The sequence below is a fragment of the Lithohypha guttulata genome (assembly GCF_036872675.1).
Source record: "Lithohypha guttulata strain CCFEE 5908 chromosome Unknown scaffold_4, whole genome shotgun sequence".
NCBI classification, from domain to species: Eukaryota; Fungi; Ascomycota; class Eurotiomycetes; order Chaetothyriales; family Trichomeriaceae; genus Lithohypha; species Lithohypha guttulata.
This window is the reverse complement of record NW_027042753.1, coordinates 42,442-54,460: the sequence shown is the minus strand read 5'-3', so window position 1 is coordinate 54,460 and position 12,019 is coordinate 42,442. Positions and strand designations below refer to the sequence as shown.

The following is a 12,019-nucleotide window of genomic DNA, read 5'->3' as shown; positions in this document are numbered from 1 at the left end:
CTCCCTTGTCTTAATCATGAGAACATACAGATTAAGGTTGCTTAGTAGCCGTGGTATCAAGCTCGTCCCCATATTAGCTCCGTTCTGCTGACATGGCACATCTGCTCGCACAACTACAAAGGGTTCAATCATTGTGCCAGCTAACGTCGCTTCGATCTCGTGCTGGTAATGGTAGAAGCATCGCTGACCGTTGGACGCTGGTAGCCTCTATGAAGCACTAATGCGCTCCTTGCCTTTGAGGCCAGAGCATGCTTTATCTGTGAGGACGATGGCTGGCTTTCCGATGTATCGATGATAGCAGATTGGTAGGAAGATCGAGATCGCGTCGGTACTGACTCGTTATCCTTGCCGACGCAGATCGTGATGGTACCTGCCTTAATCTGAGAGTATGGACCTGGGCGTGCTCGAGGTTGTTGAGACATTTCGGACACATCATCGCATATTGTGATTGTGCCTGCACGCAGTTTGGAGGGCCTCGAAGGTCGTCGCAAGAGTGGTGCTCGATCGTGGTATTGATGGGTCATATTTGGGCGTTTCTGCACCTGCGAGATTGAATCGTCAGGAACAATGGTACGGTTGTCTATATTGTCTTTGCTGGGAATGGAAGGTAGGTTTCCTGGAAAGAAGCCTCTCTTTGGTAATGGTTTCGATACAGATACAGCTTTCTCCTTCCTCTTTGTGCCAATGAAGCGGAATCCGAAATAAATCGGCTCTGATCGACGAAATGTCATCGCGACAAGTGGTAAATTGGTTAGGTGGAAAAGGTGGTTGAAGAGTATACTTTAAGATAAACCTGAGCGTTGTGATAATAATTGAAGTGGTTGTCTCTTCGTTTGTCGCAAGTGACGAGCATAGAATAATGTCCAAACGAGCAGACACAAGCCAACCTGAAATTCACCTTTTGCTCAATTAGCATTACCATGTCCTCTGAAAGAGGGCTCGTAAAATCGTTGTAGTTGTCATAGCTTAAAAGCTAAATCATAGTCGACGCCGGTGAGAAGAATCCTCCTCGCCTATGCCTGAACTCCTGTCGTGAATACCTTTTCAAGGCCGATGCTCTAGCAAAACCCACGAACATCCCCACTGGGACTGTTTGCGATGCTTTCGTTGAACAGTTCATGCACTTGATAACGGTTTCCCGCTTCTTCCAAACACCTTGACCTACAGCCCTTTTCGCGAAGACTCTAGTAATCATCATCGTAGCCAGCATCCTCGTCGTCATCGTTCCCTGCAGCAGTAGCTCTCGGTCGTTCTGCTGCATAATTACTGAAGGCCTTGTCTTCAGCATTTGGCTCATTATCAGCAGCAGCTTCTTGCGCAACACTTTCGCAAGCATCGATCCAGTCAGAGTAGACATCCACAGGCGCAGAGAGGTAGTTGATTGAGGATTGGAATTTCTGACCACAGATCTTGCAATAAAGATCGCCTATGCTATTTTTCTTGTCTAACTTGACCTGAACAGCTTTTTCATGATTGCAGAAGAGGCAGGTAAAGGCTGTCGACAGTGGTTCTCGTTTCTTAGGCCCAGCTGGCTTCGCGGCTTTCGACTTGCGCTTTCCCTATTCCTATATCAGCAAACTATCTTTCGCCGTCGTAGTGATGCTTATCTACCATCGTATGAGATGTGTGAACAATAAGAGCAAAAGTGAATAGTAACGAAGTTCAAATTTGCAAAAGACGCGCGCATGCTCGATCGATATGCGGCGCAGCGTCACTCTGCCTGATCACGTGACCTGGGGACTTGCGCAGGTGGACTCCCTCTTATCTCGTTTGGTGACGGAAACCAATAGGAAATCTTCTTATCACTGACGCCGGTAACCGGTTGCATGCTCGTGATAAGAACGAGAGCATGTTCCGAGGCCACGTTCCTTGTCGTTCAACGTACTTCTGTTCAACGTCAAACGTGGTCGTAGTGGCGCAGAGTTGACTCTAGAGATATTTGCCTCTTGGGGTCGACTTACAGAGCATGATCAGCAAATACCAATTCCGCATCAATTCATCCTATTGATAACGCTCTTCACGAGCAGCATTCCGTATATTTTAGCCAAGCGCATTCATACCCAGCCAGCCATATCAGCTGCTATTCCTCAGACAACATGACAGATCAAAATGCCGTCCTTGCTCAAATCCTAGTCGCTCTCCAGACATTAGAGACTAATCAAAGCGCATTGGCTGCAACAGTAGAAGGCATTCAAAGTCGGATAGAGACTTCCTCAACTGTCAACCAACTCAAAACACAGCAACTCCCACGCCCTACCGACTCACCATCAGTGGATCCCAAAGATCTTCGACAGGAGACTAATGGCCACATCCTATCCTCATCACCGCCACCTCGGTCCAGCATTGATAGCCAGCGCCCCTCGATCTCATTAGGCGAACCTGTCAAGTCGTTACCAACTCAGCGACGTTCATCTATCACATCCCGTATTATCTTGACAACCTATCCAGGCCAGTCCGGCATCGACCCCGTACCCCTAAACTGGGGCGAAGCTGATCCACAGAAGCGTGGGCCTGTTGTTGTCTCTCGACACAGCAAAACGATTCGAAAACGGAATGCTATCGGCGCTCACGGTGGATCATATTCAATCTACAATGCCCTTGCCGTAGCAGCTCATCATCTCGACCTCGAGCATAAACCTGACTTCACCAACACAGAACCAGCTGTGATCATTGGTCCATTTCCTGCATGGAGCGACAAGCGCAAAATTGTCGCGATGGATCCACTCGGCCATCTGGCGCCCTGGCTTTACAGAGATCTGATGCAGCCGCCGAACGATCTAGATATCCGACCCACCATTGCAGTAACAAAGGCACACATGAAAATTCCAGAACTGGAAGATAGTGTGCGAAAAGGTCGACTTGTACCAGATGGGAAAATCTGTTTGAACAGCGCAGGTGAACTTGCGGTGACTAAGTTCGCAGTCGAGCCCGTATGGTATCTGCCCGGTGTGGCTGAGCGCTTTGGTATTTCTGAGGCGGACCTGCGCAGAGCACTGTTTGAGCATACCGGCGGATCATATCCGGAACTAATCACGAGGAACGATATCAAGGTCTTCTTACCTCCAATTGGTGGACTGACAGTGTATTGCTTTGGTGATCCGAAAGCGATGTCGGATCCGAATGTCAAGCTTGCCTTGCGAGTGCACGATGAATGCAACGGCAGTGATGTCTTTGGTAGCGATATCTGTACCTGTCGGCCTTACCTGATTTTCGGCATCGAAGAGGCGGTCAAGATGGCGCAACAAGGCGGCAGCGGAGTCGTGATTTACTTCCGGAAGGAAGGAAGAGCGCTAGGTGAGGTCACGAAGTACCTAGTCTACAATGCGCGGAAGCGTGGTCTTGACAGGGCTAGCGAGTACTTCAAGCGCACGGAGAACATTGCAGGTGTGAAGGACATGCGATTCCAGGCATTAATGCCAGACATCTTGCACTGGCTTGGTATCACCAAAATTGACAGAATGCTGAGTATGAGCAATATGAAGCATGATGCGATTGTGGAGCAGGGCATACCGATCCATGAAAGAGTAGAGATACCAGAGGATCTGGTGCCTGAGGATAGCAGGGTGGAAATTGATGCCAAGATTCATGCAGGCTATTTCACGACCGGAAAGGTCATGACGGTAGAGGAGTTGAATGCCGTCAAGGGCCGGGCGTGGGAGGACATAGAGCATTAGAACAGTCTTCACGTCAAGATGGAGTCGACAAGCAACAGCGCGTTCCAAAGTTAAGTCCCTGGCCATCATAACACAGTGCTGTATCCCAAGAAGACAGCGTGCTTTGCGTGGCGTTGAAAATCGTTGAAGGTCACAGCCTGATGACATCTGAAAATGCGTATCTGAAATAAGATTGGGGATAGAGCCATAGCTAGGTAGGGCTCGCTTTATCGCAACTATTTCAATGGGGACCACAATTCTAAGTTTATGCAGAAAGGACCAGGCGGTATGGTACATCAGATCTTGATTATGGCTGAACAACGACCGCACGTATTTGCCATGGTGGAATACCTATTAGACCGAGCTTCTACTGCTGGCTCTTGACCCTTTGTAAGACTCGTTGGAGATCTTTCGTCTTTGTGTCCAGTATAGGCTCATTCGTATCTCTGCCAGTCTTTTGCTAGGTATCTTCTGTCATGCATTTCCATACAAGGCACAGGATTTGACGCAGGAAGCGGTACAGCCGTGCGCCACCGCACAGCTTGCGTATTAGTAATGATGAAGGAAAAGCGACACACAGTCGCGTCCAATGCGTCTTCAGGGTGAGAGGAAGTCAAAAGCAAAAGCCATGAAGGCTTGACAGGATGGAATGTATTGGAGCTCGGTTGCAATAAAACGTTGACGATATCGAGCGCGGCTCATAAAGATTGTAGAGAGAGACTGTGAATAGGCTAGCAGTGCTAAGTATCGCTTCAGTCTTCAAATTGTCTGATAAGTCACGGTGCTGTATGCTGCCCTCCAGCCGCAGGATGAAGAAATCTTGTTGCAAGTGCAAATATAACCACAAATGCGAAGACATACTGTTCAAGCATTTCCATAGCTCTATGCTTTAAGCTCAAGAGCGAAGCCTCCTCCTGGGAACAGACTTGCTCGAAATTTGTAGAGTTGAATGCCAGTACGTATAACTCAACGAGAAGTACTCCAACGGCGTCCAATATTCAGGCAACGCTAGATCTTGACTTGTATCTCCTGCATTGAGAGGAAGATGTTGGCGAGAAAAGTCACGAATTGCTTCCTCGTCGCGAAATATCACACACAGGCTCCTGATGCTACTCTGAACGAGCTTGGCCTGATACACATCCAGCATTCGCTGTCTTGATGAGTCTTGAAGGATGCTAATGCCATTACACAAGAACTCTCGCGTACGAAGTCGTGCGTGAAGTGTACTCCATTCGTTTGAACTTGATCGTCGCTAGTTCGTGGATCCATTATCTTCGTCATTCTCTCGGGAATGAGGCAATCATTTCATGCATTCTTGAGGCGACTTCATGAACCTTTTGATCGAAAGCGGTATGTAGCAAATATGTCTGTGTTCGGGAATGCCTCGACAGTTGACCCATCGTTTCACTGCGAGAGGTCTATCAAGCGTGGCTCGGTCTGCAGCTCTTACTTCTTGACCATATCGGAAGTCTCGTCCTGTTGCTTACGACAGGGCACAAGCATTGCCATTGGAATCGCTCGAAGACGTTACCTGTCGGCTTCAGCCCACGCTTTAATCGAGGTATTTGTGCTCGACACTGTCATTGCTGGCCAATGCAGAGTCTTTGACATATAGGAGACGACGTCACTCAACATGGCTGTGTTCGGAGCACCCACAAGACGACTGGTGTGACAGTCCGCTCGGACAGACTGGTCTTCCACCAAACATGGCAGATGACCTCGTTCTGATCGTTCTTGGACGATAGACATATGTCAATATTATGTTTGAGGTTCGAACCGAAGTGCAGTTTGTGAGATCGTGCGCCAGCATCGTAGCCCTCCTCTTGTAAACCAGGCAGCGATCTCAACAGTCGGAATGGGCTGACCTTTGGTCTTGTGCAGATGCTGAAGGTGTATGTGTCGATGCAACGTACGCGAAGCATCATCTCAATCGGCCTCCTTTTCGACCACACTCGCCTTCACAATCTTTACCTCGTCCAGTGGTCTATCCTCGGCATCCGTCTTGATTAAGCCCATCCTCTGCACGAGTTTCATCCCACTCTTGACCCTCCCGAAGATTGTATGCTTTCCGTCCAGCCACGGTGTGGGCGCAAGTGTGATGAAGAACTGGCTACCATTCGTATTCGGTCCACTGTTTGCCATACTCAGAATGCCTGCGCCAGTATGTTTCAGCGTCGGCTTGATTTCATCCTCGAACTTTTCTCCATATATTGACGAACCGCCCCTGCCCGTTCCTGTAGGATCGCCGCCTTGGATCATGAAGTCAGGAATGATACGGTGGAAGATCGTGCCATTGTAGTAGCCGCGTTGAGCGAGGGTAAAGAAATTTCTACATGTTTTGGGGGCGTGGTCGTTGTACAGCTCTACGACAATCGAACCCTGTGACAATTAGATGTGCCAAAGCAGTACCAAGGTATGCATACCATAGACGTCTCGAGGAGGATATCTGTCGCCATGGCTGTTGAGACTCGGTGAGCTTGTTGAAATCTGGTAACATCAGCTCAAAACGCGTACGTGTAACTGCGACGCTCGAATTTGCAAAAGAAACACTCGAGAGATGCCAAAAGATGACGTCACAAGACGTGAATAATTTTGGAGTGTTTGAGCTTTAAAAGTTGAAACACCTGTCTGTATTCCATCTAAGCGCCTCGTCCTTGCCTCTCTTTCTTCAAGGAATTAGCAGCACCCTTCAAGTCATCGTTATTCTTAGTCGTAGTGCCGTCTGATCTCGATTTTGGTGCGCTCTTTCCCTCCTCTATTGGATTCAAAACCTCGCCTTGAATGGCTGTGGATGCATCACCTCCAAGATCAGCCACACCACCGGCTCCCTTATTGACCTGGGTACCACTGTAGTGTACAACCTGCAAGTGCTTCAAGTCCTTAGCCTGCCTCAACAGGTGGATGTTGTCCTTGAATGCTTGGTGATTTCGAAAGTCCATATGAGCTTCAACACTATCCCAACCGATAAATGCCTGATAACACTTCCCCTTCTCTGATGTACCTGGGATCTCAATATCCTCTACGACCCATCCACCTGCTGAAGCTTTTTGTGTGGTTGCCTCCTTCTCGATGATGGAGACCATCTTCTTCATGTTCTCGACGAGTGTATTCTGGTCAGCGTCCGAGTAGTCGGTAGGGAAATATAGGTTCAAAATCTCAGTCACTGGTGAGACGTGATCAGAGAGGGCCTCATCTGGTGGATGAGGTGACAGGTGAGCATGGAATAGCTTCGCTTTGTCCAGCACAGCAATCTGGCCGAATCTCTCCAGAAAGGGCTTGTAGTGGCTGTAAGGATTAGCAAGGTCTTGATTGAGACTGGAAACCTTACTCTTTCTTTGTGAAGCTGATATGGGCGTCGACATCTTCCCAGTCAACGAACAACCGCAGCGTCATTGGGTTCTCAACCTCTCGGCCCCAATAAGCCCTCTGGAAGCCAGGTTGCTCGGTCAAGGTATTGAGGGTATCCCTGAGCACTTGACCTGCTGTGCTGTTGGCATCGTCAGGATACTTGCCCTCCTGGAGAGGAAAGATTGCAATCTCCGTGGCACCCATGTTGCTAGACTTGAAGTAATATCTCGTAAGGTACAAAAATCGAAATAGGTATCGTGAATTTTATGTCTCCTTGTGTGAGAAGCGCCCAGTGATCGTAGAATATCTATCCCACCAAGTCTCGATCTGTACTGACGTAACACGTAAATTGAGCTGATGGAGATACCCGAATACCTCTGCATCATCAACCTTTCAGTGGAGAACACCCCGCAGGCTCAGGCATCAGTACTGCAAGATTGGCTGCATTTTCTGTCTACAGGTACAAGAGTATAGGTTACATCTGGCGGAGGGAGGGGAGTACTGTAGAAGACTTGCGGAATGCTGTCGCGACGTTAAGCTGTTCAGAAGCTTGAAGAAGATTGTTCAAAAGCCCGTGGGCATGGGCGAGATTAGGCAAGGAGCTGGATCTCAAATCATCCTTTTGTCCTTACTCCAACGCGAAACACTCTTTTTGTCATCTGAAGCAGTTTTTGCAAAAAGTGCTTGAGTTTGGAAGACAACCTGTACACTGTACGTTCTTGCCCACTCCCATTTGAGGCATGCGTTTCGTCACCAGGCATATCCCGTGATCTTAACCTGAATGTGAAAGCGCCGTCGTGTGGGAGACAACACTACTGCATCGCGAGGTCGGAAGCCAGTAGGCTCAGCGATGTGTTACCGCAGAGCAGAGTTGTGCGCCTCTCCAGAGCTCACAGCTTTTCAGAGGCTGCACGTGTGACGGTATCTAGTTCGTTGATACCAGCTTCCCAATTCGCCGACGGACCCTGTAATGAAGTCGACGAAATGAGACGCGATCCTGCTCAAGTATAAGCACTAGCACGGTCCCGGCATAAGCTACCACAAATTAGACCTGGAAACGACCAGACCGCTCGGCTGTGAGCCTTTGAAAAAAGCATGAGCGTATCCCAGCTGCATGAATCGCGAAGTGAACCTCATCGGGGTGATCAGCTCAAAGCCTGACCACGATCTATCATAACCTGAATGGATACGAGCAAGCACTTGACGCTTCTCGTGAGTCACTATTCCATTGTTGAGAACTCCTTCGGACCTAATCCTCACCTCAGGTGAGCTTTACTGTGGGACAGCGAGCCTCATACTAACAGAGGAGCTATTTTCATATTTGCGTCTCACTCTCAAACAAGGTCCCACAAAATGCTGGACTCTGTACCTGCCGACTAGCGGGAGATTTCACTTTTGCTCCTTTTCTGCTTGCCATGTGATCGGTCTCGACTGTAACAACAACATTCAGACACAAAGCCGGGTATCAAGTAGTCTCGCACATCTCGCCGCTCGAGGGTGTTTACAGCTTGCTCTGACTCTAGATGCCTACCAAGGTTGGGGAAAGACAGTCTTGAAGAGAATCCGTTATGTTTCAGATATACTTGGCTAGTCTTGCGAACTCAAATGGCGATGGTTAGGAAGACATACCCGGAATAGTTCCCAAAATTCCCAAACTTGAGTACATCAGATCACTTGCCGCCGATGCCATCTGGCAGTCGCCTGTCTATGCTGCTCATCGAGATGACATGGACATTATGCGTCGGAGTACAGGTTTAACCACTCTCCGTCCGGAGACTCAGCCGATGTTGCCCAGTCGATGGCGGAGCTACACATTCAAACAATGGACCTCTGGAAGGATTTCGTCGTCTCTTCCACTTCTGATCACTGGTGCTGTTGGACTTCGCGAATCAGGAAAAGTACGTCCAGCTTCCTGGCAAAGAGATATGGACGGTGTTTAGAAGGAAGCATTCAGTCATACAAAAGAAATGTCCTGAAATCGATTTGCGGTTGCGGAGAGCTGTCATACATTGTCCGGGATAGTACTCGAACCCATCGAGATGCTTGGCCCTATCTCTTCTCTGTGACAGAGCTGATTACGTAGTTACTGGTGAGCAGCTCTGGTTGCATGATCCCTGCTGTAGTGGCAACCATGAGTCTGTTGAACATCACCTCCCTACTCAAATAAATATACTCAAAACATCAGTGCCACCTAGAGGCCTTTCACCACTTGTGTAGCCACGCGAGGGACTGCATAGTATATATTGCAGGAGTCTTGCTTAAATCCATAGCTGAAGGGCCTCGTTAGGCCGCGAAGTCGTTGTCCCAGAATGTATTGCGGTGTCGACACAAACATGCAATCGTTCGTAAGCCTCGAAATGCGTATGATCGTGCGTTATAGATCTGAGCATCCACTAGTCAAATCAGAGTCGGTCGACTTCAGTAAATACTTGTCTGAGAGATAGCGGCAAAGTTGCCTGCACCCAGGCCTGCAGCAATTCTGCTTATGCGACCCAAGCTCGTGCCTACTCCACTGCTTAGTCACGAACCTGCTACGGTACGAGCAGAATCTATGCTTCCCGGCTACGTAGGCTGTCTACGACAAAACTTCCACGCAGAAAGTGATCGAAGTACGGCATCTTTCATTGTTACATCATGTGTGAGGAGGTAGCATCGCGGAAGGGGTGAAGAGGGACGAATATGTCGTGACCACCTCAATGCGCATGCTTTGCACGAATGACAAGTTATGAGTATGGCGCAGAGTCCTGCCGGAACCGATGCGTCGCACGAGTCAGAGAACGAAGACCAGGTTGAAGGTCAAGCGAAAAACTCCTCATCCAAGGACAAAGATTGCCCGTACTGTCACCAGAAATTCACATCCTCCTCGCTAGGTCGACACCTCGACCAGTTCCTTTCCAAGAAGAAGCCGGATGGCATCCACAACGTCGACGAGATTAAGAAGCTTCGTGCTGGTATCACTAGACGAACTGCAAGAGGTAAAAAAGGTGAACACAACGAGAACCACGACGCAGAGAAGTCTGTTGAACCTTCACCTTCCGCGAACCCGCAGCAACCTACGTATCAGGAATCAGTGAACAAGGGCATTCCAAATGCAAATGACCTTCGCTTCAATAGAATGGGATGGCAGTCGACCGGAGTGATCACCGATCAAAACCACCAGGCTGCAAGTCCATTGCTGGCTCAGAGTAACAATTCATTAGCAGGTCAGAAGAGGAGTTTTTCTACATATGCAGCCGATGTACCTGCTTCGTCAGCGGAAACAGCACGTGCAATGGAGTTGGCTTTGCGTGAAGTTCTTGACGCCGTGAATGTAGCGACAAAACGAACGGACCCATGTCCGGAACCATTTCCATTCGATTTGACCTCAATGACCTTCTCGGCGCTTTGCCTTGCGCTACTTCCCGCTCCCGCAACGCTTTACCAACCCACTACTTTCGCTACAAACGCAACCATTCCTCTCAAACCACCAGGCTTCGAACAGCTTCAAACACTGCGACAGAAGATCCAGACAGTTCTTGACCAATGGAAGTGGGATGCGCTTGCCTACCTCCAGCGAAGTTGTGTACAAAAGGGTCTCAATGTTGGTGAAGAGGCGGCACGTTTGACAGAGGACACGAAAGAGCGCATTACAGATGCGATGAGACATCTAGACAACGCCTTTCAGTACTTCATGAGTCATTCCCCTGAGCAGCAGTACCAGCTATGGTCCATCGAGCTACTGAGAGCGTATACAACTGAACAGATCAAGCTCAAAGAAGCCAATGAGAGGATAGCCAGAATCACGCAAGAAGCTGGCCAATTACAACAACAAATTGACTACCTCAGTAGGTGTCAGTGGCCAAGGGAAATGGCATTATGGCCGCCTGAGCGGAATACCTTTAGCTCTGCGGTGCAGAAAGAATTACAAGATGGGAAGTCCCTTTTTACAAGCCTTGATACAGTCAACGCCTACGGAAGTACAAAGAGTGTGGATTTCATGGTCACTCCTGAAGATAGATGGGACTTCGACAAGCTCGTCAACAAGTGGAGACGCCACATTCGAGAGGATCGAGCTAGAAGAGGTGGCACGGGTTCGATGCTGCCACCTCTTCCTGACAACCTTGAAACAAGCCGCACAGGTACACCCCCAGCATCCTTACGGAAGGCTTTATCCGAAGCTGGTCACAATGGGCAGAAACCGCATTCCATATCAAACTCACCCATCAGCCGAAACGGAGCACATCCAGTCAGCTCTCTTGGACTCACGACGGTAGATGCTATGCCGTTCGCGAATGCACAGAGACCATTTGCAGGTACGCCTTCCGAATCCCGCACTCATACACCTACCCGTCCGTTCAGTAATCATCCCATGCCATCGAACGTACATATTATATCTGATGTCGACGATCACATGGCGAGATTCGCTTCCTGGGAACAACGCCAGAGGGAGTTGGAAGCAAGAGATAACAGTGATCCAGGTTGAGCAAAAGATCGATACAGCATTCATGCAGAGACGGCATGTGCCTACCCACATTGGCAGCGACGTGGTGTCCTGGGACCTTTTTACGCGGGACCGGGAGCCGCTGATGAAGAGAAATCCGTTCATCTCAACAATCTAGCCGTGAGGCACGAGAAATATTGGTAGACCGTGTGAACTCAAAGAAACCACATGGCTTTGAGGGCGCGCTTTCCACTCACGAACTCGGATCCTTTGTTGATCGATACTTGCAAAGCCAAGCCGTAATAAGTAACCTTCACGTGCGAGACATGATTTAATCCCCCGATGAAATACAAATGGGGTCAATATCTATCACCACTTGTAAGTCCTACAGGACAGCCTTCACTGATCAAAGATTTGATGTTCTGAGAGCGAGCGAGATCTTCGAACAACGCATAGCAAGCCGAATTTTTTGTTTGAGCGGATGTGACTTATGAATATTTAATCACTTTCAACACCGGCAGTATGGTGTCCTCGTCGGTGCATGACAAGTATAATCTAATTACCATTTTGAATTATCTTGATATCATGATTCCACTAA

The 12,019-nt window shown here is 48.8% G+C and overlaps 5 protein-coding genes across 5 annotated transcripts; 2 read left to right on the top strand and 3 right to left on the bottom strand.

Moving 5' to 3' along the window:
- Nucleotides 1–1,184: 1,184 nt before the first annotated feature.
- On the bottom strand, nucleotides 1,185–1,471 carry ELOF1 (Transcription elongation factor 1; the record flags this gene model as incomplete). The annotated part of the gene is made up of 2 exons (XM_064899527.1): nucleotides 1,185–1,426; nucleotides 1,450–1,471. 2 exons carry the CDS (start codon nucleotides 1,469–1,471, stop codon nucleotides 1,185–1,187), a joined length of 264 nt encoding a protein of 87 aa, XP_064752839.1.
- A 625-nt stretch (nucleotides 1,472–2,096) lies between these two features.
- On the top strand, nucleotides 2,097–3,674 carry URC1 (putative GTP cyclohydrolase; the record flags this gene model as incomplete). The annotated part of the gene is made up of 2 exons (XM_064899526.1): nucleotides 2,097–3,294; nucleotides 3,316–3,674. 2 exons carry the CDS (start codon nucleotides 2,097–2,099, stop codon nucleotides 3,672–3,674), a joined length of 1,557 nt encoding a protein of 518 aa, XP_064752838.1.
- Nucleotides 3,675–5,579: 1,905 nt separating this feature from the next.
- On the bottom strand, nucleotides 5,580–6,109 carry cyp1 (Peptidyl-prolyl cis-trans isomerase-like 1; the record flags this gene model as incomplete). Its single annotated transcript, XM_064899525.1, has 2 exons — nucleotides 5,580–6,032; nucleotides 6,077–6,109. 2 exons carry the CDS (start codon nucleotides 6,107–6,109, stop codon nucleotides 5,580–5,582), a joined length of 486 nt encoding a protein of 161 aa, XP_064752837.1.
- Nucleotides 6,110–6,292: 183 nt separating this feature from the next.
- LTR64_005183 (uncharacterized protein) lies at nucleotides 6,293–7,205 on the bottom strand (the record flags this gene model as incomplete). The annotated part of the gene is made up of 2 exons (XM_064899524.1): nucleotides 6,293–6,938; nucleotides 6,982–7,205. 2 exons carry the CDS (start codon nucleotides 7,203–7,205, stop codon nucleotides 6,293–6,295), a joined length of 870 nt encoding a protein of 289 aa, XP_064752836.1.
- Nucleotides 7,206–9,732: 2,527 nt separating this feature from the next.
- Nucleotides 9,733–11,463, top strand: LTR64_005182 (uncharacterized protein; the record flags this gene model as incomplete). Its single annotated transcript, XM_064899523.1, has 1 exon — nucleotides 9,733–11,463. The coding sequence occupies one exon, from the start codon at nucleotides 9,733–9,735 to the stop codon at nucleotides 11,461–11,463; it is 1,731 nt and encodes a 576-aa protein (XP_064752835.1).
- Nucleotides 11,464–12,019: the final 556 nt, after the last annotated feature.